At 66.5% G+C, this 27,596-nt stretch overlaps 1 protein-coding gene across 2 annotated transcripts in view; it reads left to right on the top strand.

Moving 5' to 3' along the window:
* SCUBE1 (signal peptide, CUB domain and EGF like domain containing 1) overlaps positions 1-25,282 on the top strand; it is a 62,519-nt gene extending 37,237 nt beyond the window's left edge. The window contains exons 6-23 of one of the 2 annotated variants that reach the window (XM_055143077.1): positions 60-176; positions 1,848-1,937; positions 8,056-8,172; positions 9,867-9,989; positions 10,734-10,850; positions 11,859-11,981; positions 13,978-14,097; positions 14,173-14,265; positions 14,764-14,880; positions 15,616-15,753; positions 16,137-16,340; positions 18,014-18,175; positions 19,353-19,520; positions 19,742-19,903; positions 20,860-21,057; positions 22,113-22,265; positions 22,599-22,678; positions 23,153-25,282. In XM_055143077.1, the coding sequence (XP_054999052.1) occupies positions 60-176; positions 1,848-1,937; positions 8,056-8,172; positions 9,867-9,989; positions 10,734-10,850; positions 11,859-11,981; positions 13,978-14,097; positions 14,173-14,265; positions 14,764-14,880; positions 15,616-15,753; positions 16,137-16,340; positions 18,014-18,175; positions 19,353-19,520; positions 19,742-19,903; positions 20,860-21,057; positions 22,113-22,265; positions 22,599-22,678; positions 23,153-23,305 (2,435 nt within the window). In that variant the 3' untranslated portion in view covers positions 23,306-25,282. The remainder of the gene's footprint in view (positions 1-59; positions 177-1,847; positions 1,938-8,055; positions 8,173-9,866; positions 9,990-10,733; positions 10,851-11,858; positions 11,982-13,977; positions 14,098-14,172; positions 14,266-14,763; positions 14,881-15,615; positions 15,754-16,136; positions 16,341-18,013; positions 18,176-19,352; positions 19,521-19,741; positions 19,904-20,859; positions 21,058-22,112; positions 22,266-22,598; positions 22,679-23,152) is intronic. The other variant, XM_055143078.1, reaches the window with a different exon arrangement.
* Positions 25,283-27,596: the final 2,314 nt, after the last annotated feature.

The following is a 27,596-nucleotide window of genomic DNA, read 5'->3' as shown; positions in this document are numbered from 1 at the left end:
GAAACTAACCCCTCTGTCGGCTCCTCTTTCTCCGCACGGACGGCCATGGCGGTCACTAGTCACCTGTAACTATGGCAACGGGGGCTGCCAGCACAGCTGCGAGGACACGGATGCAGGGCCCCTGTGCGGCTGTCACCAGAAGTACGCGCTGCACGCCGACGGCCGCACCTGCATCGGTGAGTGTCCCAGCCCCGCCTCCGGGACGGCGCCCAGGGACGGCATAGCTGCGGCTCTGCTCTCCAGAGACCCCGGGCCTTCGTCCGTGCCCGGACGGGTCCTCATCCTGGGCGCGGGCTCGCCGGACGCCGGGCCAGAGGCCGCTGGTCCCTGCCCGAGTCCGCAGTGGTGGGGTGAGCCCCCTCGTGGGGTGCCCAGGTGTCCGTGGGCCGCGAGAGGCTTTCCTCGGGGTGCGATGGGTGACTTGAGCCCCAACTGGGTGCACTGGGGGGCGTTGTCTCGTCCCGGGCTGCTGGGGCAGGGGGCTCTCACCGGACCGCCCCACCCCCCAGAGCGTCTGCAGCCCGTGCCCGCCCGCCATGCCCTGTGCTGGGGACGGCGGGGCGGGGGGGCCCCTGGCTGAGGGGCGGGAACGGACTCAGCAGCTTCTGGGGTGTGAGAGAGAAGAGGGTTGCACCGGTGCCGGGACCCCACTCTGCTTCCTCCTCGGTGCCCGCCGACTTTGTAGCCGCCCCCCTGCAAAGTCACTTCTGTTCATTTTTAAGAGCCGGGGTCCGCTGGCTTGCCAGGCCCCGAGTTCGACCCCCAGATCCGCGGGGTCCCCACCTCATGCGGGAGTGGCCCCCGGGGGCCCCAAGCACCTCTGGGGGAGCCTTGGATGAAAAGTACAACCAGGGTTCGCTCTGCACCCCTGGCCTGGGGGCCGCTGGGTCCCCGTGTCCCTGCTGTTGCTGCGTGGGCCCCCCCACCCTCCTGTCCGTCCACTCGGCCCTCCCCTGCCGCTTCTGTCAGTGGTGCCTGGGTGCCTCTCTTGTCTGGTAAACGAGCCCGAGCCAAAAAAACCAACCAAAACAATGAGCCAACCCCTGTCTCAGACGGTATCTCTATTGCAGCCTGATCCCATCTAGAACCTTCTTCCCCTCCTCCCTCCAGCCCGGCCGCCTCTGCGGACGCGGCCACCCCACTCCCCCCCTGCTCCTCTAACCCATCTGTCTTCGTCTACCTGACACCCCCTCTTAGTTTGTCACCCCTGAGTGTCGCTGCATGCGAGGGGCCGCCCCTAACGTAGCTTCACACACGCCCACCCCCCACCAGCCCCCCCCCCCCGGGCAGCCCAAGCCCCGGCTCCCCCCTCGTGGGAAGCACCTCGGCGGAGCCTCTGCAGACCCCCACAGACCCCGGCTCATGTCCTAACGGAGCACCCTCTGTCTCGCCCTGGGTCCCTCTAGACAAGCAAGCAAACTCGCCCCCCGCGCTCCCGCAGCCCCTCCGTGGGGTCCGCAGCCCTGCGTGCGTGTGCGCGCGGCACCCCGGGACCCCCGTGCGCGGTGCATGGCGTGCTCCCGCCCCCGCCCATCACCCCCGGCCTCACACCCCTGCCCTCGACCCCCGTCCCCCCCGCAGCACGGGGCCCGCCTGCTTCTTCTGCGTCCCGCGCGCCCCGCCCCGCCCTGCTTACGGATGGAGGGGGGTGGGGGGGGCGGGGGGGCTGTGTCCCGTCTGTGTCCTCGTGTGGCCTCCCCTCTTCTGCACGCCGCCCGCCCCGCCTCTCCGCTGCGCCCTGGCCACGCCCCTGCCGCAGGTCCCGGGAGCGGCCCGGGGCTGGCTGGGCGCGCGCGCGCGGGCTCGCATTAACCAGCCGCCCCGTCTCTGCCCTACTTGTGTTCTAGAGGAGGATGAGGCTGCAATGGAGCGCTCGCGCTTCAATGCCACGTCAGTAGCTGATGTGGACAAGCGTGTGAAACGGCGGCTCCTCATGGGTAACTCTTCTTCCACTTCCTTTGCCCTCGCGCTTGCGTGCGTGCGTGTGCGCGCGCGTGTGTATGAGTGTGCATGTGTGTGCATGTGCCTGCCGAGGAGATGCATGTGTGTAAGTGTGCATGTGTATATGTGTGCGCAAGTGCGATGTGTGTGCATGTGCCTGCGGAGCACATGTGTGCGCTCTCGTGTGTGCTTGTGCCTACCGAACAGATTCATGCGTCTGTGCACGAGCATGTGTGCGTGAATGCACCTGCTGAGCAGATGCATGTGTGTATACTTGCGTGTGCGTGCATGCATGTGCTTGCCGAGCACATGCGTGTGCACGCGGGGGTGTGTGCACATGCAAGTGCGCATGTGTGTGCTTGTGCCTGCTGAACAGATGCATGCGTGTGAGTGCACACACGTGTGCCTGCCTAGCAAATGCACACGTGTGCCCATGGGCATGTGTGTGTGCATGTACACGTGTGCCCGTGTGAGCGTGGCACGTGCACGTGCCTGCTGAGCGGGTGCGTGTGTGCGTGCACGTGTCATCCAGCAGATGCACGCGTGTGCGCATGCACGTGTGTGCATGAGTGTGCCTGCATGTGTGCATATGTGGATGCCTGTGCACCTGCCATTGATCAGATGCATGTGTGCGCACATTCCTGCTGAAGGGATGTATGTGTGCACATAACTGCCGAACAGTTGCGTGCGCGTGCATGTGCGTCTCCCGGCGTGCACGTGCCTGTGCGTGTGAATGTATGTGCATGCGCGTGCCTCCTGAGTGCGTGTGCGCGCGCATGAGTGTGCGTGCCCTGCGTTCATGCGTGCGTGCGCGTGCGTGGGCCGCGTCCTTGCGTGTGCTTCCCTGTGCGAGGCGGGAGCTCCTCTCCGGATTGCGCACCCTCTTTCCCCTTTATAAGTTGTTACGCCCCCTTGAGTACTTACCCCGCAGGCGTGTCCGGGGCTCTGCAGGGTAGAGCAGGGGGTCCAGCCTTGCAGCGCCCCGCCCCCCACCTCCCGCTCGCTCGGGCGGGGCATCTCGGAGGCGCGCGGCCGGGGAGGGTCCACTTGGGCCCTTGCGGCTTGGGCAAGGGCGCCACTGACCTCGTGACCCGCGGGCTGCCCAGCTCGTGGGGAGGCCCAGCCCCAGGCCCCTTGGCCCTAGCCCCACACGGGGCGCCCCGACCCTGGGCTGGGTCCACTTCGAGGGGGAGGGGCGCGCTCCTGAGTCAGCCGCTGGTGGGCAGGCGAGGGGCAGGAGGGGCCGCCGCGCCGAGCGAAGTGAGCGGAGCAGGACCTGGTGGCCCGGAGCAGACGTTGGGCGCGCAGGAGGGCCCCCGGGACGGACGCAGCTCTGCCCGCCCCCACCTTCCCGGGCCTGGGTCGCTCAGTCCAGCCCCCGCCCCCGCGCTGCCTGCCCCGCCCCACCGCCAGCAGGCTAGCCTGGGCTCCCGAGTGGCCCTGGACTGTGGTCACTTCGGGCTGGCCTCGGGGGTCTGTCGGGGCTGGACCGTGCCCCGAGCCCCCCAGTGAGGAGCAGCCCTGGGGGGCTGGCAGTGCCTGGGACCCTGAGGTCGCCGCTGGTGGCACAGAGCCGCGCCCCGCTCTGCCCAGAGCTGCCGCGTGGGCTCTGGGAGGGGAGCAGGGAAGGGTGAGGATGTGGGACCCCCAACAAGCTCCAAGAAGGGGGCAGGGCAGCAGGAAGGCAGCCGGGGGTGGGGGTGGCCTCAGGGCCTGGCCGCCCCAGGGGCGGGGCGGGGATTATTCAGAAGTAGGTGGCACCCGGGCGCAGACCCAGCGTCACCCGGGCCAGAGGAGGGCGGGCACGAAGGTGGCCGGACGGCTTCCCGGCAGTGCCCGGTTCCCAGGTCCCGGGAGCGGGGCGAGCAGGGTCTCTGTCCTGTGGTCCTGGGAGGCTCCATCCCTGCGGCTTGCGGGGCGGCAGCAAAGGGACCAGGCTCAGAGCGTCCCCAGCAGTGGGTCCGGAGCGGGGCTGGGTGCGGAGCACTGTGGGGAGAGTCCTGGGCCGTCCCACCCGGCAGTGCTGTTTCTGAGAGCCTGCGGGCCGCTGGGCACAGGCTCCCCTGCGAGGCCTGGAGACGTGTGACTGGGCTGAGACCCGGGTTAAGGTCCGCGTGGACGCCTGGACCCGGGGGTCAGCTCCACCTCCGGGGTGCAGGAGCAGCAGGATGAGATGGGGGCGGGCCTGAGCTCTCTGGGGTGCCCGCCGGCCCCTCACCCCCGGCACTGACCGTTCAGCCCCCGCTGTCCACGCCCGGCCCCCAGACGTGGGTTTCCCAGCTGCTGGGGCCCTCCCACTCCTGCCCCCGCTCCCGCCCCCACCCCCGCCGAGACTCCGGGACACCCCCGCTCCGCCCTTCCGCCCCATCACACCGACCCTCCCCCAGAAGCCCATCAGAGCACCCCCATACACCCTCGCCAACGAGCCCCCCACAGGGCACCTCCCCAGTGCTGAGGAGGATGTTGGTCCTGCCCTCCAGGCTGTTCCCACGCTCCTGACAGGGGCGGGGGCGGGGCACCGGCCAGCTGCAGTGTCTGCACCGCCAAGCCGGGACTTACGCAGACTCTGGGCTCAGCACCCCCCCCAGAGATGAACAGCCAGGCCAGTGAGGGTCCCCGCGGGGCACAGCCCAGGCCAGGCACCTGTGCCCGAGTGACACTCCTGAGAGGTGGGCAGTCGTCTCTAATGCGGGACAGCCCCGCCACACAGCAGGGTTCTCTGAAACAGTCTCTCTCGCTCTCCTTTCTCTCCCTCCCTCCCTCCCTCTCTCTCCATCCCTCCCTCCCTCCCTCCCTCTCTCCCTCCCTCCCTCTCTCCCTCTCTCTCTCCCTTCCTCCCTCTCTCCCTCTCTCTCTCCATCCCTTTCTCTCTCCCTCTTTCTCCCTCCCTCCCTCTCCCTCCCTCCCTCCCTCCCTCTCTTCTTCCCTCTTTCTCTCCCTCCCTCCCTCTCTCCCTCTCTCTCCCTCCGTCTCTCCCCCCTCCCCCCCCACACACCCCTTCCTGCACCCCTTCTCCAGTCCCCGCCCTGCAGCCTTGGGCCGTGCCCTTGCGGGGAACAAGGAGGCTCCTCGCAGCCCAGTCAGGCCTGGGGGGCAGCTGACACCCCCAGAGTCTCCTCCTCAGGCGGGGATGGACACAGTCCTCTGGGGAGGGGCTGGACAGCACGGCTCGTCCCTGGGTGTGGAGCCCAGAGCTCGGAGTCCGAACGGGAGGCGGGTGGCGCGACGGATGCCCCGGCCAGCCGGCTGTGGGTGGGGCGGGGCCGGAGCCTGGAGCGGCCCGAGTCTCCGTGGGGCCCTGGGCCAGCTGCGTGGTGGGCCGGGCGCTGGCCGGGGTGGGCGTGCGTGGGGAGGTCGCGCTCGGTGACGGGGTCTTCCACAGCCCTGATGGACGTCGCATCCCCTCACACCTGGGGCCGCGGCTGCTCGGACGGATGCCCGCCGGGGGTGTCTGGGCCCCCGAGTGCCCGGCCTGGCGGGGTCCAGGCGAGCAGACCCGGGCAGTGGGGGGGCCTCTTGGGGTCTACACCTGGTCTGTACCCGCCTTGCTGGGAGCCGGATCCGGGGGGTGACAGGGCAGGTCAGGGGTCCCGGACCCCAGCCGCCCTGGACATTTCCCCCCGAGGCCCCAGCTGCCCCCGGCCTGCCCACCTCTCCAGCGAGACCCTGGGGTGGCCTCAGACGAGGGGTCACCCGCCCTGACCTGCCCTGAGACTGGTCTGGCCGGAGCAGAGCTGAGAGCGTGACCCGGCCCCCAGCGGAGTCCAAAAGCCCCTCCCCCGGGGGACCCGCACACCGGGGCCCCCCCGAGACCCCTCCCCAGCCACCCCCATGCCAGGGCCCCACTGGGGGTTGCAAATCACCCCCCACCCTCCCAGCCCGCAGGGGGCCGGCCTTCTGGCCATGCTCAGAAGGCCCCAGCCGGGCGGGCGGGGGGGGGGGGTGGGCGCCCCAGGCCCTTGGCCTCCGCCAAAAGCGCAGGTGGCCGCGGGACCCCCACCCTGCCGGCCAGGCCCAGGGGGTGGCCCCCGACCCCTGACAGAGCCGGCCAGCTCTGGGCCTGCCCGGGGGCCCTGTCTCGTTGCCCCCCAGGCCCGTATGCTGGGCCCCAAACCCCTGCGGTCCCCCCGACTGTGCCGGTGCCCCCCGCCCCACCCCCAGCCCCCTACTGCCGCCCCAGGGCAGCACAAACACATATTCTGCTGCGCGCGTGTCTGCAGGGACGGTGCACCCGGCCCGCCCAGGTGGCTGCTGGGGGTCCCGCCCGGGCCTGGGAGAGCAGCGCAGGGGGCTCACGAGGGTCCCTGACTCCTCGGGCTGGTTCTCTGGGGCTGCGGGCGGGAACTGTCGTCTCCAGACCGTCAGGTCTCGAACCCAGGGCCGCGCCCTCTTCTGGCTTCCTGTTTTGTTGTTTCCCCTGGGCGACCTCGGAGCCTCCCACACCTGTGACCAGTGACGGGGACCCTTGTCCGCGACCCCCCCAAGCCCGTTTCTAGAGGGGGTGTTTGGGGGAGACGGTTCAGGAGGGCCCTGAGCTCTCGAGGGTGCCAGGCTGCAGGCCACATGCGGGGGCCCAGAGCTCAGGGTCCGAGACACACCTGGGTGTCCCCGTGGGCAGCGACCCCGGGATTCTGAGGCGACAGAGGTCTCTGTCGTGGGCACCGAGGGCTCCTGGCCCCGGGGGTGACCCAGGCCGAGGCCTCCCCACGCCCCCTCGCCCCCGGGACCAGCCCCTCAATCCCACCCAGACAGCCTGGCCTGACCCCAGCACGGACACCCAGGGAGAAGCGAGATAGGCCCTCGGCCCCCCACAATGGCGTGCAGCTCCCCAGGGCTCGGGACCCTCAGCCGGGGGGCTCCGGGGAACCCCAAGGTCAGCAGCAGCCGGACACAGCTGTCACGCACGCCGCCCCAGGACCGTGCCCCGCCCTCGGGGCTGCAGGGAAGACCGGGGGTCTGCGGGGGGGCCGGCTCTGAGGGTCGGGGGCTGCAGAGCCAGCGGTGGCCTCCATGCCTGGCACCCTCGCTCTGGGGGCTGAGACCCCCTGATCCCATCGGGGCCTCTGGGAAGGGAGTGGCTGGACGCCTCTGAGAACTGGACGCCTCTCTGGGGGCTTCATCTCACCCATCCTGTGCCCCGCCCCCTCTGAGAGCCCCCAAAAAGGCCCCCGGACTCAGGGCTGGGCTGCAGGCGTCCCCGGCCCCTCCCACCCTGCGGCTGTGGCCTTCCTCTGTGGGGGTCCTCGGCGGGGGGAGGGGTGGCCGAGCACTGAGCGTGGGGTTCAGGGCTAAGCGGCCCCTGTCACGGCCGTCACCCCCAACCCGGGTTCCCCCCCACAGACGGGACAAGGGCAAAGGCCTGCGGGTCCCTCTCGTAGGAGCCGGGGACCCTGTGACTGTCCCCTCCTGTGGGGCCCCACTCTCCCCGCTCCCCGGGACCCCCAGCCGCCGGTGGGAAGAATAAATAAACCGAGTCGGGGACCCACAGAGAAAGGCTGGTACAGATGCTCCTGATGGGGGCCTCGGGGCCCCTGGCTCTCTGCACCCCGGCAGCGGGAAGGGGGGCCGCTAAGCCCAGGGGTGCAGGGCTGGGCTGGGGGGGCCGTCCAGGGGAGCAGGGCTGGGGGGGCCTGTCCAGGGGTGCAGGGCTGGGCTGGGGGGGCCGTCCAGGGGTGCAGGGCTGGGGGGGCGTCCAGGGGAGCAGGGCTGGGGGGCCGTCCAGGGGTGCAGAGCTGGGCTGGGGGGTCTGTCCAGGGGTGCAGAGCTGGGGGGGCTGTCCAGGGGTGCAGGGCTGGGCTGGGGGGCCATCCAGGAGTGCAGGGCTGGGGTGGGGGGGCTGTCCAGGGGTGCAGGGCTGGGCTGGGAGGCCCGCCCGGGGAGCAGGGCTGGGGGGGCTGTCCAGGGGTGCAGGGCTGGGATGGGGGGGCCGTCCAGGGGTGCAGGGCTGGGGTGGGGGGCCCGTCCAGGGGTGCAGGGCTGGGATGGGGGGTCTGTCCAGGGGTGCAGGGCTGGCCCTCGGGGCCTGCCCACCTCCCGGCCGGGGGCGCCCCACCCCGTGGCCCCACGCTGCTCGCCAGCAGGCCCCGGGGCTCAGGCCCGTCTCTCCCTCCCCAGAGACCTGTGCGGTCAACAACGGCGGCTGCGACAGGACGTGCAAGGACACGGCCACCGGCGTCCGGTGCAGCTGCCCCGTGGGCTTCACGCTGCAGCCCGACGGGAAGACGTGCAAAGGTCAGAGGTCAGAGGCCGGCCCGGTCCCCGAGGGACCCGCGTGGCTCCGGGTGGGCGGGCAGCAGGCTCCCTGCTGTGGGGGTCCCGGGGCTGCCCCGGCTGGACACGAGGACCCTGCACGCATCTCGGGGAAGGACAGGTGGGGGTGGGGGACGGGGTCTGGGGTGCTCAGGGACCCCCAGGGGTGAAGGGGCACAGGAGAGGCCCGGGGGTCCCCAGCACAGAAGGCCACGCGAGGAGCCAGGGGCCACCCCTGGGACCCCAAACCCCCCCATCCTCCCAGTGCCCCCAGCTTTGGGGGGCAGCTGTGAGGCCCAGGGAACCTCTGGGGTCGAGGGGGGCGGGAGGTGGCACGTGGCCCGTGGTCTGTGAAGGAGAATGTCTGTGGCCCACGGCTGGGCCAGCTACGGCCCAAGAGGATGGACTCGGGGTCCGTCTCAGACGCCAGAGGCGAGACCCCGCCTGGAGCCCCCAGCCCAGATCCCCTGCCCCGAGCAGCAGCCGACACGCAGCCTGGCTGACCCAGGGTGCCAGAGGAAGGCTTCTGGGGGGCTTTAGGGGGTTTCTGGGAGTCCCAATGTGCTGCCCAGCCTCGGGACCGAGGGTCACGTGGGAACCACCCCCCTTCCCCTCGTGGGAGTGCCTAACCTTCAGAGTCAGGACCAGAGCAATAGTCCAGCAGGGAGGGCGTTTGCCTTGCACACGGCCGACCTGGGTTCGGTCCCCGGCATCCCATAGGGTCCCCTGAGCACCACCAGAAGTGATCCCCGAGTGAGTTCAGAGCCAGGAGTAACCCCTGAGCATTGCCGAGAGGGACCCAAAAAGCCAATAATAATAATAATGAATAAGTATAACCTCAGAGTCCCGGGGGGGGGTCTGGTCCACGCCCTCCTTCCCCTTCTCCTGGCCACCCCCCACCTGGCACAGGGGAGCAGATGCCTTTCAAGTGACCCCCCCGGCCTCCTGACCTCGCCATGGCCCCCCTCCAGAATTAGCCAGGGGGCCCTCTGCTCCCCCCTCCTCGTTCTTCACCCCTCGCCCTGCAGACCCCGTGAGACATAGCCAAACCCATCTCTGTCCTCCAGACCCATCACCCCAAAATATGGGGGCCACTCACTCTGGGAGGGGCCCCGAGAAAGTTCTAGAAGCCGGGACCACCCTCCCCAGGACAGCAAGTTTGCGAGCAGAGGGGGCGCTGGGCTCCCCAGGAGCTGCCCCCAGGGCCACAAGATAGTCCCCCCAAACCCCCTAAAGTGGTCCCTGAGCCAGGAGTAAGCCCCGAGCACCCCCAGGAGTGACCCCAAAACAAACCACAAGAAACTTGCTTCTGGGGCTGGAGTGATAGCCCAGCGGGGAGGGCGTTTGCCTTGCACGCGGCCGACCCGGGTTCGACTCCCAGCATCCCATAGGGTCCCCCGAGCACCGCCAGGGGTGATTCCTGAGTGCAGAGTCAAAAGTGACCCCTGTGCATCGCCGGGTGTGACCCAAAAAGGAAAAAAAGAAACTTGCTTCCGTGGCATTGCCGAGTGCGTGTGCGTGAGCGCCCACCCCCACCACCACCTTCCTTCCCGCCTGGGACCCCGGCCTGGCTGTCCCCGTGCCCCCAGCTCTCCCCTCAGTGCCCCAGCGCCCGGGCTGAGCTGGGCTTCTCTCCCGGCCCACCGCCCCCGCCCCTGCCCCGGCCCCCCCCGCAGACATCAACGAGTGCCTGGCCAACTCCGGCGGCTGCGACCACTTCTGCCGCAACACGGTGGGCAGCTTCGAGTGCAGCTGCCGCAAGGGCTACAAGCTGCTGACGGACGAGCGCAGCTGCCAGGGTGAGCCGGGCTGGGCGGGGGCGCGGGGCGGGCGGGCGTGGGGGGGAAAGGGGGGCTCGCCAGGGAAGCCCCCGGGGCCACTGGGAGCCAGGACGCAGTCAGGTCACAGAGCTGGCGGCAATGAGGTGGGGGGTGTTGGGGGCGTGGTTCTGCCCCTGCGTGGCTGGGGGAGAATGCTGCCACCTGGTGGAAGGCACCGCACATTGCAGAGGCTCTCCCCCAGACTGCCCAGGGGCGCACCTAGGAGCAGAGGCAGTGGGAGAGCTGGGGGGGGCAGGGGGGTACAGAGAGCACAGCGGGGAGGGCGCTTCAGCCCCAGTACCCCAGACACTCAGCTGATCCCCATCAGGAGTCATCCCTGAGCACTGCTGGGCGTGGTCCCAAATCTTATATACAATGTATTCTATGTATCAATACCATTATGTTAGTGTATATTAGGTTAACGCATTATTAATAATAATAACACTGCAGTATTATACCTATACTAGGGTCAGGGGGAGCGGGCAGGGCTGCTTGGGAGCCTCCACGTGGGTGGCCCCCTTTGGTCCCCGGCCAGACAGGGTCCCCCGAGCACCGCCAGGAGTGACCCCTGAGCACTGGGCATGGCGCCCAAACCAGAGCTGAAAGGAGAAACTAGACTATCAGAGTCCTACTAGCCCCTCTCACAGCGCTACCCCCTGGCCCCCCCGGGGGGAAGGGCGAAGGGCGGGGGCCGCGCCCGCCCCAACCCGCGCTGTCCCGCAGACATTGACGAGTGCTCCTTCCGACGCGCCTGCGACCACATCTGCGTCAACTCGCCCGGCAGCTTCCAGTGCCTCTGCCGCCCCGGCTACGCGCTCTACGGCGCCACCCACTGCGGAGGTCTGCAGCCGCCGCCCGGGGCCACCTCCCCGAGGCACGCGCCCGACCGCTGGGCCTGGGGGGGGGACGCCTGAGCGCAGCAGGGGCCGGGAGGGAGAACAGCGAGGGCATGGCCATGCACATGGCGGTTAGGGGGACCCCAGGCAGCTGAGAGCTCCGGGTGGGGGGCGGGGGGTCTAGCCAAGAGGCCCAGCCTGGGGGCCAGGAGGGGGTGAGGCCGAGAGGAGGGACTGAGCAGAGGCTCTAGGAAGTTGGGGAGGGCAGGGGTCCAGGCACCCCGGGTGGAAGCAGGCAGTCAGGTTTCTGCTGGCTCTGGGCGTGTGTGAACGTGACATGTACATGTGTGTGCACCAGGAATGTCTGTGCTGAGCATGTGTAAATATAATGCATACATGTGTGCACATGGTATATACATGTGTGTACCAGACATGTGTGCACATGTGGTACATGTGTGTGGTGTATACATGTGTGCATCAGACATGCATATGCACGTGTGTGCATCAAACATGAGTACACATGTGTATGCATGTGGTGTACACGTGCATGCATTTGTCATGCAAACATGGTGCATGAGTGTGTGCACATGATGTACACATGTGTGCATCGGGCATGCGTGCACACGCAGTGCATGAGTGTGCACATGATGTGCATGTGTGTGTCTCGGGCATACATGCACACACAGTGCATGAGTGTGTGCGCATGATGTACACATGTGTGCCTTGGGCATGCGTGCACACGCAGTGCATGAGTGTGCACATGATGTGCATGTGTGTGCCTCGGGCATACATGCACACACAGTGCATGAGTGTGTGCACATGATGTACACACACATGTGTGCCTTGGGCATGTGCGCACATGCGGTGCACGTGTGTGTGCTCCTGTGTGCACACATGTGCGTGGGGCGCTGTGCTGCTCGCCGTGTGGCTGGCCTCGGATGCAGCTATCAGGCTGGGCAGCCCCGCCCCGTGGGCTTGGAGCCCGCAGCGCCTCACCCGCGTGTGCCCGCAGACGTGGACGAGTGCAGCATGAACAACGGGAGCTGCGAGCAGGGCTGCGTAAACACGGAGGGCAGCTACGAGTGCGTGTGCCCCCCTGGGCGGCGTCTGCACTGGAACCGCAAGGACTGCGTGGGTGAGTGGGGCGGCGGGGGCTGAGGGGGGCTCCCCTGGGGGCGTGAGCAGGGCGGGGAGGAAGGGCGCCCGGGTCGGGGTGCAGGGGGCTTCACCCCCAGAAGGCCGGAGCCTCGCTGGGCGCTGGCTGGACCGGCCCGGCTCCTCTGGGCTCAGCCTGCCCCGCACCCGAGCTGCAGGGAAGCCCCTGGACGTGGCAGGAGCCCCCGATGCTGTCCCCAGTGAGACCCCACTCAGCTCGTTTTGTCTGAGTCTGCCGGGGCCTGAGGGAACAGAAGCAGTAAGAGGCTTGAGGCGGGAGCTATAGTACAGCAGGAAGGCCACGTGCTTTCATCCTTGGCCACACAACGGTTCCCTGAGCCCAGCAGGAGTGACCCTGAGTGCAGAGCTGGGAGTGGGCCCTGAGCACAGAGCTGGGAGTGGGCCCTGAGCACAGAGCCAGGAGTCAGCCCTGAAAACAGAGCCAGGAGTCAGCCCTGAGCACAGAGCCGGGAGTGAGCTCTGAGCCCAGAGCTGGGAGTCAGCCCTGAGCACAGAGCTGGGAGTCAGCCCTGAGCACAAAGCTGGGAGTCAGCCCTGAGCACCTCGTGGTGTGGCCCCAAAACAAAACAAAATAAAAGGAAAAAAAACCTTTGGGGTTGGTGGATGCTCGGGCCGGGCTCGGCCCCAGGGCCATCCCCGGGACAGCAGGGTCCCTGGAGCACAGAGCTGGGTGTAGCCCGAGCACTGCCCGGTGGGGCCCGAAAGGAAACAAGGAAACAGATTAAGACAGAGCTGGGGGGAGGCGGACCTCCGGGTCCCCTGAGCCGTGAGTTTGCTTTTCTTCATGAATTCATGTCTCTCCCGGAGCCTGTCCTGCCGAGATGCGGGAGAGGGGGGTCCGAGGCGTCCTTCTCCCACGACACCTTTTTCTTTTTCTGACTAAAGTCCCGTTTCTTGGGCTGGAGCGATAGCACAGCGGGGAGGGCGTTTGCCTTGCACGAGGCCAACCCGGGTTCGAATCCCAGCATCCCATAGGGTCCCCTGAGCACCACCAGGAGTCATTCCTGAGTACAGAGCCAGGAGGAACCCCTGTGCATCGCCGGGTGTGACCTGAAGAGCAAAAATAAATAAATAAATAAATAAATAAATAAATAAAATCCCGTTTCTTTTTGGGGGTTGGGGGTCACATCCAGCAGTGCTCAGGGGTCACTCCCGGCTCTGTGCTCAGGAATCACTCCTGACAGTGCTTGGGGGACCACATGGGATGCCGGGGACCCAGTCTGGTCGGCCGCATGCCAGGCAAATGCCCTCCCCGCTGTCCTATTGCTCCGGTCCCTACAAACCCCATTTCTGGGGCTGGAGAGATAGCACAGCGGGTAGGGTGTTTGCCTTGCACGCGGCCGACCCGGGTTCAAATCCCAGCATCCCATATGGTCCCCTGAGCACCGCCAGGGGTGATTCCTGAGTGTAGAGCCAAGAGTAACCCCTGTGCAATAGGCGGGTGTGACCCAAAAAGCAAAAAAAAAAAAAAAACATTTCTGCCCCCCCACCACCACCCTGCCCCCGCGCACCCTGTTCCAGAGCTGGCACCAACTGGCCACGTGGACACGCAGAGTCACGTGTGCTGAGGAGCGGGCGTGCTCACGCTCCGAGCCCAAAAACCCGCAGCCGAGCCCCTGTTCCCGGTTTGTGCCCGAGCCTGGTGGGGGGGGGGCGTCTGTTTTGTGGCACCGGGGCACCTACTGGCCGGCGGGCACAGAGGCAGGAATTCCCAAGCGCGCTAGTTCGCAAGGACGCATCGGGAGGCCGGTCCCCGGTTGCCAAGGTTACGGAGCTCGGCCAGAGCGTCTCCAGGCCTTCCAGATGCCCGCCCGTGACTCAGCCCGCCCGGGCGCTGCCCGTTTCAAACGTGGGTCTGTTGTCCTCACCCGGGCCAGTGCTGGGGAGCCCTGGTCTGACCCCCGGCCCGCCCCGCAACCCCCCTGCAGCCCTCTCTCGCGTCTTCCTTCCCGCAGACACGGGTCAGTGCCTGTCCAGGGCCAGGGCCTGGCCGCGCACGCAGCTGACCTGCAGCCGGGCGGGCGGCGTGGAGAGCTGCTCGCTCTCCTGCCCCGTGCACACACTCTCCGCCCCAGGTAACGGCGTGCCAGGGGTGGGGGGGGGGCGAGGCCTCAGCTCCCCGCCTGGCTCTCACCCGCGTCTCCCCGCAGACTCGGAGAATAGCTACAGCCTGAGCTGCGGCATCGCCGGGCTCCGGGGCAGGGCGCCCCAGAAACGCAACAGCACTGGCCCCGGCTGCCCAGGTAACCCCCGGCCTCGCGCCCCTGCCCGGCCGTGTGTCCTGGCCTCTGGGTGGGTGGTGCTGCGGTGGCGACCTCTGACCATGCCGTACGACCCCCACAGCCCCGCGGAGCCCCCGACACAGCAGGGAGGGGCTCAGGGTTCCCCAGACCCTCGTCCCCCCCACACCCCTCCCCTCTCTGCCGGTCACCCCCCTTTTGCTCAGCATGAGAGGCTGGGGGTGCTGGGGGCCTCATCCTCCTCCCCGGGATCCCCCAACTTGAGCCCGGCCCCACACCACACACACACACACACACACACACACACACACACACACGCACACGCACACACACACACACACGCACACGCACACACATACACACACGCACACACACTCACACACGCACTGGACAGACGCTTCGGGAGAGAAATGACGCCGACCCCCCCTCGGCCGCCCAGCAGCCCCTCCCACACCTGCCCACAGGTGAGGCCACACCTGGGGGGCTTTGGGCTTTTGCCAGGTGCCCCCGCCGCCCCCATCAGGCAGAAGGCTCGTTTCAAGATCCGAGACGCCAAGTGCCGCCTGCAGCCCCGCGGCCGGGAGCCCGCCCAGGACGGTCCCCGCCAGCTGCTGCCCGGTGAGCCCCGGGCCCTGGGGCAGGTTCTCAGGACTGGGCTGGTGTCCCCCGGCCTCCCACACGGTGGCAGAGGGCGCTGCCCCCCCTCCCTGGCACGCAGGCACCCCCACTTCCTGCTCAGCCTGGCGGGGCAGGGGGACAAGCCACAGGGCCCGCCAGTGGCAGTGTAGGATGAGGGTGGCCAAGACGGGGTTGCAGGGGCGCGAGCCATAGCACAGCAGGAGGGCAGTGGCCTGGCACGTGGCCGACCCGGGTTCCATCCCCGAGAGCCCAGAGAGCCCCCAGAGCACTGCCAGGAGTGAGCGCCGAGCACAGAGCCAGAAGAGAGTCCTGAGCACAGAGCCAGGAGTCAGCCCCGAGCACAGGAGTGAGCCCTGAGCACAGAACCAGGAGTCATCCCTGAGCACAGAGCCAGGAACGAGCCCTGAGCACAGAGCCAGGAGTAAGCCCTGAGCACAGAGCCAGGAGTCAGCCCCGAGCACAAAGCCAGGAGTCATCCTTGAGCACAGAGCCAGGAGTCAGCCCCGAGCACAGAGCCCGGAGTCAGCCCTGGGCACGGCCGGGTGTGGCCCCGAATCAGAATGGAGGCCGCGGGCTGTGGGCAGCACATGGAGAAACTGGGGGTGGGGGACGGTCCCTCCCCGCAGCCTGTGGTGGCCTGTCCTGGGGCCCCAGGGCCCTGAGCAGAGGGGCCACAGGCGAGCCCGAGGCCACAGCCGCCCCATCCTTGTCCAGAGAACGGCCACGTGACCTCCGTGACCCTCAAGTGCGACTCGTCCAAGAAGAAGCACCGCGGCCGCGTGGCTCCGTCCAGGGAGGCGACTCACATCACCGCCGAGTTTGAGGTGGAGACGGAGGCGGACGGGGCCTCAGGTGGGGGTGCCTGGGGGCGGTGGGGCAGCGGGCAAGGACGGCCACTGAGGGCAGGAGCCTGGGGTCCCCGGGCACAGCCCCTAGCACCTCACGCCATCTTTCCTGGGTGCTGAGGGTCCCGGCGAGGTCCACACCCCCACACTCTGAGGAGACCCTCACAGCGGGGGCCGCGGGGCCTTAGAACAAGCAGGGAGCACAGAGCAGAGGCCTCTCCCAGGGGAGCACCTAGGAAGTCTTCCTGGAAGAGGCAAGTCAGACCAGAGCAGGGAACAGCATTCGCCTGAGGGAACAGGAGAGGCGAAGGTCAGAGGTCAGAGAGAGCCGGGTGGGGAGGGGCCTGTTCAGAAAGCAGAGGGGCGGGCGTGAGTGCGGCTCTCCCGCAGACTCCTGCGAGGCGCACTGTCTGCAGAAGCGCGTGGAGCAGAGCCTGCAGGCCGCCATCAGGGCCCTGCGCAGGGCCATCAGCCGCCAGCTCTTCTCCGTCCGGCTCGCGGGCACCGAGTACGAGGTGGCCCAGCGGCCAGCCAAGGCCCCGGACAGCCAGGGGCCGTGCAGCCTGGGCCAGGCGCTGCAGGACGGCAAGTGCGGTGAGTTCCGCCCGCGGGGGAGCCGGGGGCCCGGGGGCCGGGGTCACAGCGGGCTGGGCGGAGGACGGGGCGGGGTCCAGCAGGGGGCGGGGTCACAGCGGGCTGGGCGGAAGACGGAGGGGCGGGGTCCTGCGGGGGGCGGGGTCACAGCGGGCGGGGCGGAGGATGGAGGGGCGGAGTCCTGCGGGGGGCGGGGTCACAGCGGGCTGAGCAGAGGACGGGGGCGGGGTCCTGCGGGGGGCGGGGTCACAGCGGGCGGGGCGGAGGACGGAGGGGCGGGGTCACAGCGGGCGGGGTCACAGCGGGCGGGGCGGAGGACGAGGGGCGGGGTCCTGCAGGGCAGGGCACAGCCGACCCGGGCTAGATCCCCGGCACCCCCCAGGGTCCCCGAGCACTGCCAGGACTGGGTCCCCTGGGCCAGGAGGGAACGCTGCTGGGTGCGCGCCGGGCAGGGAGCCCGCGTGGCCCCAGGACGCTGCTGCCCGCCAGGCCCCGCCGCCCTCCAGCTCATCCCCTCTGGGGCCAGGCGGCCTGCCGAGGACGGCTGGACCCGGCCCTCGCGGCTACCTGCAAGTGTGGCCGGGCGGACACAGGGCGTCCCTCGTCCCTCCTTCATGCCGAACGGGCGTGTCTGTGGCCTGGGGCTGGGCGGTGCCTCGGGGACTCTGTGCTCATGGCGGAGTCGGGCGCAGAGCTGGGGCGGCCCCTGTTCAGCCCGCGGTCACCCCTGCCGCTGGGCCTGGGTCCTCGGTGCCCCCACGGATGCAGGGACAGGAGGAGACATGGGCCACGGTGCCACGGGGACCAGGGGACACTGTGTCTAGGCCCCCTGGGCAGGGCGGGTGGGGAGTAGATTTGCACAGAGACTATTTTGGTGACTGCTGTGTGTGAATGTATGTGTGCGTGTGCAACCTATGTGCATGTGTGTCCTGTGTGTTTCCATGTGTGCATATGTGTATTCTGTGTGCCATGCATTGTTATGTATATGTGTATGTTGTATGTGTGTATGTGTCATGTTGTATGTTCCTGTGTTGTATATGCATGTATCATGTAGTATGTGCATGTGTTGATGTGTGGTGTGTGTAGTCATGTATGTGTATTGCATGTGCTGTATGTCGTGCATGTTCCTTGTTCTGTGTACATGTGTCATGTATGTATGTTGTGTGTGTATGTTCCTGTGTGTGCTTGTGCCACATGAGTATTGTGTGCATATATGTTGTGTATACACATGTTGCCTGTTATGTCTGGTGTGTTGTGTGTGCGTGTGTAGTATGTGCATATCATGCATGTCTGTAGGTTGTGTTGTGTGTCATGTGTGACTGCGTTCCTGTGTGCGTGTGCTTATGTGGCACACATGCATTGCCATGTGAGTATGTGTCGTCTGTGCATGTGTGTGCGTGTGATAAAAACAGAGGCACACCCCTGCCCCTGCATGCCCTGCCACAGCCCTGCCCGTGTTCCCAGGAGCTGGGCCCCCGTGCAGACGGGAGAAGGGACGGGCATGTGGGTTGGACGGAAGGATGGACGTGGAGGGGACAGAACACAGCCGGGCTGAGCCGGGAGCCATGGGGAGGATCGGGGAACGGGCACGGCGGGGGGGGGCGCACAGAGCAGGGTCGGGCCTCCTGGGGGATGGGCTCTCTCAGCCCCGTACCCCCGCCCTGTCCCTGCAGTGCCCTGCGGCCCTGGCACCCACTTCGACGGGCAGCTGGGCCAGTGTGCGCCCTGCCCGCCAGGGACCTACCAGGATGGGGAGGGCCAGCTCGGCTGCACCCCGTGTCCCAGCAGAGACGGCCTGGGCCTGGCCGGCGCCCGCAACGTGTCCGAGTGTGGAGGTGGGTGCGGGGGTGGGTGCGGGGGGTGGGTGGGGGGTGGGTGGGGAGCCGGGGGGACCCCAGCCATGTGGGCCAGCACCCACAGGCTCCCTCAGGCTGCCGTTAGCACACCCCGGCCACACCTGCGTGGGCAAGGGTGGCGGCTCCGCAGTAAAGCTCGAGTCTCCATAGTGAGGCCAGATGCCAGCCCTGCCCGGGAAAGAGGCAGCAGACACATGCTGAGACACGGACAGGGCCCCGAGACATGGACAGGGTCCCCGAGACATGGACAGGGCCGCTGAGACACGGACAGGGCCCCGAGACACGGACAGGCCCCGAGACACGGACAGGGCCCTGAGACACGGACAGGGCCCTGAGACACGGACAGGGCCCCCGAGACATGGACAGGGCCCCGAGACATGGCACGGGGCCCCAAGCCACGGACAGGCCCCGAGACACGGACAGGGCCCTGAGACACGGACAGGGCCCTGAGACACGGACAGGGCCCCCGAGACACGGACAGGGCCCCGAGACATGGCACGGGGCCCCAAGCCACGGACAGGCCTCGAGACACGGACAGGGCCCCGAGACACAGACAGGCCCTGAGACACGGACAGGGCCCCGAGACACGGACAGGGCCCCGAGCCACGGCACGGGGCTGCATGGCTTACAGCCGCCGCCCCCTGAAGCTGCAGTGAGGCACTCGGTGCCCTGTGGGGCCAACAGGCTCCTTCGTGCCGTGGCTCCCGTCCTGGTGGCACGTGTGTGGCTGGCGTGTGCCATCTGCTCATCGGGCATGTCATGCTCTGCCCTGGGGGCGGCCTAGAAGCCCCTTCTCAGTCCACCGACCTTGACCCCACCTGTGAAATGGGCCCCCGGCATCCCCTCCTGGGAACGGGGCAGGATGGGGCGCCCGGCTGTGGGGCAGAGCCGCCACGAGCGCCCACAGCCCCATCCTGTCTTGGTGGCACCCTGGGACGGGCCGAGCACCTTCCCCCCCACCCCGTGCAGACTCGCTTCTGCCCCCTGCTCTCTATGAGCATGTGTGGGCCGGGACCCCGCAGACCCTCTTCTCCCCCCACCTCGGCCCCGGGGGACACAGACACAAGGAGCCCGCCCACTGGCTGCGGGGAGTGGGGCCCGGCCAGGCCCCCGGTTCGGGGGTGGCTGCGCCCACTCAGGCTGCCCGGCCGTCCAGGCCAGTGTCTACCAGGCTCCTTCTCGGCCGACGGCTTCCGGCCATGCCAGGCCTGTCCGGTGGGCACGTACCAGCCCGAGCCGGGGCGCACCAGCTGCTTCCCCTGCGGCGGGGGGCTGCTGACCAAGCACGGGGGCACCACCTCCTTCCAGGACTGCGAGACCAAAGGTAGGACCCCGGGGCCCGCAGCCGTCCAGCCCCGGCCCCCTCCCTGCGACGTGGAAGACCCTCCATCCCGAGACCCCCCTCTGCCGCCCGGGGATGGGCTTTCAAGGAGAGACGCTCCCTTCGGGGGGCTCGGGCTCCTCACCCCTCCCTGGCCAGACACGCCCTGCCGCCCCTCCCCCGCCGCCCCTCCCAGGGCAGACCCCGCTCACGCCCCCCCACAGTGCACTGCTCGCCCGGCCACCGCTACAACACCAGCAGCCACCGCTGCCTGCGCTGCCCCGTGGGCACCTACCAGCCCGAGTTCGGCCAGAACCACTGCGTGGCCTGTCCCGGCAACACTAGCACCGACTCCGACGGCTCCACCAACGTCAGCCACTGCAAAAGTAGGTCCCAGCGGGGCCCCCACCGTGGCACTGCCAGCCTGGCCCTGGGCCCCTGGGCCGCCCGCCGGCCCGCTGCCCACTTCCCTGGCTAGGGAAGGGGGAGGGGAGGGGCGGTCCTCTGTGCGTGTCTGAGGATCTGAGTGTGTGGGTGTGTGTCTGCCTCTGTGTGTCTGGGTGAAAGTGTGTATCTGAGTTTGTGTGTGTGAGCATGTGAGTGTGTCAGGGGGTGACTGTGTATACACATGTGTGTCTGGGTATGTAAGCATGTAAGTGTATCCACGTGTGTGTCTGGGTGAGTGTGTGTGTCTGTGTGTGATTGTGTGTATCTGAGAGTGTGCTTGTGTGTATCCATGTGTGGGTGTGTATCTGTGTGTGTGTCTACGTCTGTGTGTGTCTGTATGTGACTGTGTGTATCTGAGAGTGTGTTTGTGTGTGGGTGTGTATCTGTGTGTGTCTATGTGTGTGTGGATGTGTATCTGAATGTGTCTGTGTGTGGGTGTGTATCTGTGTGTCTGTGTGTGTGTGTGGATGTGTGTATCTAAGTATGTCCGTGTGTGTCAGTGTCTGTGTGTCTCTACGTGTGTGTCTATATGCGTGTCTTGTGTGAGTAGTACATGTGAGTGTGTGTGTGTCTCCTCGGGTCTGTCTGGGTCAGGGTGGACACAGGCAGCCCGGGACTCTCCGGCCCTTCGCCGCCCCTGTCCCGCCCACAGCCCTTTCCTGGCCGACCCCTCAGGGCCACCGGGAGGGAAGCGTGTCACCCCTCGGGGACCTCCTGCTCCCTGTGGAGGCTGGGCAGCCGTGAGGGAAACTGAGGAAGGAGGGAGGGGACGGGCGCCCAGGGCCCGCACACCACAGCTGGCTCTGCCGGCAGCAGGGGGCCCCAAAAGGGGACCTGCCCCCCGGGGCACTGCCCAGCCGGGTCCCCCGAAGACCAGCCGCCTCGGCTCCCCCAGACCAGCACTGCGGAGGCGAGCTGGGCGACTACACGGGCTACATCGAGTCCCCCAACTACCCCGGCGAGTACCCTGCCAACGCCGAGTGCGTGTGGCACATCTCCCCGCCGCCCAAGCGCAGGATCCTCGTCGTGGTCCCCGAGATCTTCCTGCCCATCGAGGACGAGTGCGGAGACGTCCTGGTCATGAGGAAGAGCGGTAGGTGCAGGCGCAGGGCCGGGGCACGCTGTGCGTGCACATGCATGCACACCCCATGTACCACACACACATACCATGTACTGCACACACCCCCATATACTACACACACAAACACTCGTGCAACCCAGGGCACGCCACACATGCACACATGCACACACTCCATATACTATACTCACACACACATATACTCCATATACTACACACACGGGCATGCACACACTCCATATACTATACTCACACACGCATATATTCCATATACTACACACACGAGCATGCACACACCCCATATACTACACACACGTGCACGCACACACCCCATATACTACACACATGCACACACTCCATGTACTACACACACATAAACACACATGCAACCCAGGGCACGCCACACATGCACACATGCACACACTCCATATACTATACCCACACACGCATATACTCCATATACTACACACACGTGCATGCACACACCCCATATACTACACACACGTGCACATGCACACACTTCATATACTATATACATGCACAAACTTCATATACTATACACACGTGCACACACACCATATGCTTGCTACACATGCACACACACGTACGTGCAGCCTGGGGTACACCATATACACGCATGCTCCATATACTACACATATGCATACACACTCTACATGCCACACACATATACAGCCGAGGGTACTCCATACATGTACACACGCACACACGCACACACACATGTGTGCCCACAGCCCAGGCGCATTCTGTGCACCCTTGCACACACACTCCCCCACACACCCCAGCACGTCTCAGAAGGGTCAGCAGGGGCCAGAACCCCTGCGTGAGGCAGGTCTGCATTCCTCCTGGCGCTGAGCAGGTCTGGAATCAGGAGTGAGATAGCCTGGGCATGCAGCAGTCAGGGAGGCTTCCTGGAGGAGAGGGCACCGAGACCATTCTCAGAAGCTGGGGTCAGAACTGGGCTGGGGAGTGGGAAAGGGCCTGGGAACCAGCGCGAGCAGGGTGGAGTCCAGAGAGCGGGAGCATTTGGGGGCTCGTGTCCGTACCCCCAGCCTCGCCCACGTCCATCACCACCTACGAGACGTGCCAGACCTACGAGCGCCCCATCGCCTTCACCTCCCGCTCCCGCAAGCTCTGGATCCAGTTCAAGTCCAACGAGGGCAACAGCGGCCGCGGCTTCCAGGTGCCCTATGTCACCTACGATGGTAGGTGTGGGCGGGGCTCGCGCTGGGTGTGGGCGGAGCTCGCGGGTGTGGGCGGGGTGACTTGGGCGGGCGAAGAGTGGGTGTGGGCGGAGCGCACGGGTGTGGGCGGGGCGAGTGTTGTGTGGGGCGGGACAAATACTGGGTGTGGGCGGGACGCGCTGTGTGAGCGTGGGTAGCACTGGGTGTGGGCGGGGCTATCACTGGGTGTGGGCGGGGTGAGCGGGTGTGGGCGGGGCGCTCCTGGCCGCCGGGCCTTGCTGGCTCGCTGGGGGGCTCTAACCGCCTCGAGGGGTCTGCTCCACCTGCTTCTCCCCTGCCGGTCCCTGGGCGCAGAGGATTACCAGCGGCTCATAGAGGACATCGTGCGGGACGGTCGGCTCTATGCCTCCGAGAACCACCAGGAGATTCTGAAAGTGAGCGACGAGGCCCCCGCGGGACCCTGGAAGGGGGTCGGGGCGGGGCGGGTGAGGCAGCGGCGCGGGTCCTTCCAGGCTAGGCAGCCTGCGACCCCCGTGCTCAGTCCTGGCTCGGCTCCTCTGGGCTGCTGGCGGGGACAGATGTGGGGGGAGCTGGGGAGGGGTCCAGAGGCGCCCCTGCTCAGATCCGGGTCGTCCCTGCGGAACAGCACCAGCCCCCGCTGTGCCCACCCCTCCTGGCTGCGCGGGGTTCTCTGCGCCCCGCGATGTTGGGGTCCTGGCCACAAAACCATTTCCAATCAAATACCGGAACCCCCCAAGCCCCCCCCCCGCCGCCCACCTGCCGGGCCTGGGAAGGTCGCACCGAGGGCCGGAGCACGTGCCACGGGTTTGCTCCCCAGCGTCAGGCTGGCAGTGCCAGGAGGTCTCCACCGCACCGCAAACTTGCCCCTGCGCCCCCTCCCCGCCCAGGACAAGAAGCTGATCCAGGCGCTGTTCGACGTGCTGGCGCACCCGCAGAACTACTTCAAGTACACGGCGCAGGAGTCCAAGGAGATGCTCCCGCGCTCCTTCATCCGGCTGCTGCGCGCCAAGGTCACGCGCTTCCTGCGGCCCTACAAGTAGCCGCCCGGGTGGCCGGCGCGCCCGAGGCGTGGGGCGGAGCGGCCAGGCCGGGGGTGTGCGGGCTCCTGTGGGGGCTTTGCTAGCGGAGTCCCCGGGTGAGGGGCGTCTGAGAAGTGCTGTCTATATATATATATATGAATATAAATATAAATTTATATATTCTCTATTCGTGGGTGCGGAGGCACGTCCTCCTCTGCCCCCCAGTCCAGCCGTTGCTGAGACGCTTCTCCAGATGTGGCCCCTTGGTGCCGTGTCCAGGGACGGGGACCTCGGGGGCCTCTCTGAGTTCCTGAAGGGACGGACCTGAGCCCCACAGCCCACCCCGACGCGGGGCAACATCTGTTCTGTCTGACAGGCCGGGGGTGGGCGCTGGGTGGATGCTGGGGTCCCAGCACCCAGGTCTTAGCCAGCCCCCTTTAGACCTCCCCCCCCGCCCCATACCCCCAGGCCCAGCCTGGCCCAGCAGGGAGGAGCTGGCTTGGATGGGGGGCTTTTGGGGTCCTCTGAGGCGGGCCCTCATCTGCACCCACAGGCACCAGTGACCATCAGCTCTGAGCAGCCCCCACTCTGCCCCCCACTTCCTGCTGGGGATTTGGGGGTCCCCATCGAGGGAGCAACCCTGCCCCCGGAACCCCCTTCACTTGCTTCCCTGCTGCAGGGTGGGAGGGGTGACGGGTGAGAGGCCCGGGGAAGGACAGCGGCGGGTGGGGCGCGGCGCCCGCTGCACCCAGAAGTTGCCCTGGACCAGCCCAGAACCACCCTCCCGCCCAGCAGCCGGCAGGAAGTGCCTGCAGCCCTGCAGCACCTGCCCTCGCTGAAAAGGAGCCAAGGAGGAAACTTCTGGAAGCAAAACGTTGTCACGAAGTTTGGACTAAGCTGGCGCCCCCCGGAGACTGAGTCGGTGGGGCAGCAGCACAGACCCCTCCCCAGCTCAGCTCCACCCCGAGCCCAGGAGAGGGGACCGGCCTCAGAGGCCAGCCCCCGCGCCCTGGGGGGAGATGGTGTCGGGGTCACCGCGGGGGCCATGGCCTCCGCTGCTCCCAGAACTGGCCCCATCCCCCCTTCCCTTCCTGGGCTTTCACTACACCCCCCCGCTAATCTGGGGCTCCCCCCGCCTCTGTCCCAGGCACGGGGGTCCCCGACGACCCCAAGCAGCCTCAGAGGGGGCTCCTCATGGCCCTGCTGCTGTGGCCATGTGTGATGGGCCTTTGGGGGCCCCCGCAGGAAAGGAGGTGCTGGGCTCAGTCTCAGGGGCTCCTACAAAGGCCGAGAGAGGGGAGGGGGCGCACAAGGCTTCCAGCCTCCGGGCAGCGCTGCCCTCCTGCCCTTCCCGCGTGGGCACAGACGCGAGGAGGCGGCCCGGCCGCCGGTTCCCGCCCACAGCCCCCACCTCTGCGGGCGGGCACCCGGACGCTCACGTGTGGGGACGGGGCCGGCAGCGCCCCTGAAGGACACTCTGTCACCACTCTGAGCCCCCTGGGGGCCGGCAAGGGGCTCCCTCCCCTTCCCCAGGCGGCCCCAGGCCTCCCCAGTCCCGGGGGTCCCCTCTGCTCCCCAAGTCTCAGCAGGAAGCATGAGGGCCTGGGTGCCAACGGCAGCCGCTCACATCATCCACCGGCACGCAGGGGCCGGGCCTGGACACCACGGCTGCACGTCAGCCCCCACGAAGCCGATGGACTGGACTTTACAGCTGGGGGGGCCGGGCAGAGGGTGGGGTGTGGAATCTCCCCCCCTACGCTAGCTTGATTGCACCTCAGAGGAGAGTGGGTGCTGTGCCCGCAGCCCCCCAGTCTGCCCCCCCAACTCGCACCTCTGAACCCCAGTGGGGGCGGGCCGGCCAGCACTCGGGTCTCCGCGGCGGAGGCTCCAGTATCCACGGGGCCACATTGCTCTTTCTGTCGCCTCCGGCCTCCCTTTCAGATATAAATGCCATCGCCCGCAGTGGGGGTCAGTGTCACAATAAACGAAAGAACCCTTCCCGCTTGGTCCTTGGTCTCATGAAAGTGGGGGGTTGTGGGGCGAGTGTGGGCGCTGCAGGGGTTCCTGGGGGCTGCTGGAAGCAAAGTGGCGGGTTTCGGGGCCGGGGAGATGGTGCAGCAGCTGAGACACTGCACTCGGCACCCTGCGTGGCCCTGAGCCTGCCAGGAGTGATTCCCGGGTGCAGAGCCGGGCATAGCCCCTGAGCGTTGCTGGATGTGCCCCTTGAAAAAAAGGAGAAAGAATAAAGAGAAAGAGACAGAGACAGAGAGAGACCCAGAAGCCTGAGCACTGGGCGAAGCTTTCCAGAGGATCTGATGATGTGGGGGCAGAGTGATAGTCCCGTGGGGAGGGCGTTAGCCTTGTGCGAGGTTGATCTGGGCTCCATCTCCGGCGTCACATATGGTCCCCCAGGCACCACCAGGAGGAACCCCTGAGCACTGCAGGCTGTGAACCAAAAAGAAAAATAAAGTTTCCCGGCTATCCCTGCGGGTCAGAGGCTAAAGCTCCAGCAGGTGTTTATCACACAGAGGGCACCGCCTTGGGGGCCAGAGCAGTGCCCAGAACACACCTGGGAGTCGAGACAGAAGGACAAGATCTGGGTCGTTTGTGCTCCTTGATCAAGCCGGGCCTGAAACCGACACAGAGGTCTTTGTTGTGTGTTAGGTGAGCGTTCTGGTGTCCCACAGGGACCAGGAGGCCTGAACAACAGAGCTCGTGTGGAGGCTGGGGGGGCTGCTTCTCCTTAGCGCCCGGCCCTGTTGTCTTGCGACCCCACCCTCCTGGCCTTATCACTTCCTCACAGGCTCTATCTCCAAACAGTCATCTTGGCTCCCGGGGCTTCAGCCTATGAATTTGCAGAGCACTCAAATACCGAGTTCACAGCATTGCGGGAGCCAGTCTGAGCTGGATGCACTGTCCCCCGCCCTGGCAGAGCCCGACAGCCCACGGGACGGTGTGAAGCAGGTGACGACGCCTTCCTAGCTGCAGCTGGATACAGCTGTGTGTCCCGAGGCAGACGAGACGCCCGAACCCTCGGGGAAAGACGCTAAAGGGCTGCAGGAGGTCTTCCACAGAATCATGCTGTTGCCGTGCTCGGGTCTTATCAAGAAGTCACGGCGGAGACTGGAGGGATAGCACAGTGGGTAGGGCGTTTGCCTTGCACGCGGCCGACCCGGGTTCAATTCCCAGCATCCCATAGGGTCCCCTGAGCACCGCCAGGAGTAATTCCTGAGTGCAGAGCCAGGAGTAAACCCTGTGCATTGCCCGGTGTGACCAAAAGCAAAAAATAAAAAATAAAAAGAAGTCACAGCGATTACACCCAGAGATCTGCTCCTCTCAGAACATCCAAGGCCAGACACCGGAGCCATAGGACAGCCATGGGACAGGGGAGCACGCTTGCCTTGAAACCCCTGTGGTCCCCTGAGCACTGCCAGGAGTGAACCCTGAGCACAGATCCAGGAGTAAGCCCTGAGCACTGTCGCGTGTATCCTCAAAACCAAAGCCAAGGGGGCTGGAGCGATAGCACAGCGGGTAGGGCGTTTGCCTTGCACGCGGCCGACCCGGGTTCGATTCCCAGCATCCCATATGGTCCCCCAAGCACTGCCAGGAGTAATTCCTGAGTGCAGAGCCAGGAGTAACCCCTGAGCATCGCTGGGTGTGACCCAAAAAGCAAAAAAAAAAAAAAAAAAACCCAAAACCAAAACCAAAAAATCTAAATCCAATGTGTGTGTGTGTGTGTGTGTGTGTGTGTGTGTGTGTGTATTCTGTGCGCACCTTGCCCTCTGCATAATCTCTCTGGCCCCTGGAACTAGACTTTTTTTGTGGCAAAGTTGTTGTTGATGAGAGAACACTCAGGGGGTCCTGGGGACGTGGCTCTGTGGCTCAGGGTCCACCGGGCAGGCCTGAGGCTTGAGCTCAACCCTGGGGCCCCGAATACCACAGCCCGTGTGATCTCGTGGCCGCTTCTTCAGTCAAGTGTAGTCAGTCAGGCATGCTTGTCCCCCCAGGTCACCACGGCAACCCAGGGACCAGGAAGACGGTCCTCGAGTGCTCGGTCCCCCGCAGCCCTGGACGCTGGAGTCTTTGCAAAACGCCTTGGGCATGGAACAAGCTTTCCATACTGGTGTTCTTGGCTCAAGTTCAGCGCAACACTGTTGGGTGTTGGTTTTGGCTGTGTTCGAGGTTTACTCCTGGTTCTGGGCTCAGGGGTTGCTCCTGGTGGGGCTTGGGGGGGCCATATGGGGTGCATGGCCCCCTCAGAGGGTTTTACTGTTTAGGAAAGACACTAGGATGTGAAAAATTAGCCCCTTCG

The sequence above is a fragment of the Sorex araneus genome, chromosome 6 (genome assembly GCF_027595985.1).
Source record: "Sorex araneus isolate mSorAra2 chromosome 6, mSorAra2.pri, whole genome shotgun sequence".
NCBI lineage: Eukaryota > Metazoa > Chordata > Mammalia > Eulipotyphla > Soricidae > Sorex > Sorex araneus.
This window is presented reverse-complemented; position numbering and strand designations above follow the sequence as displayed.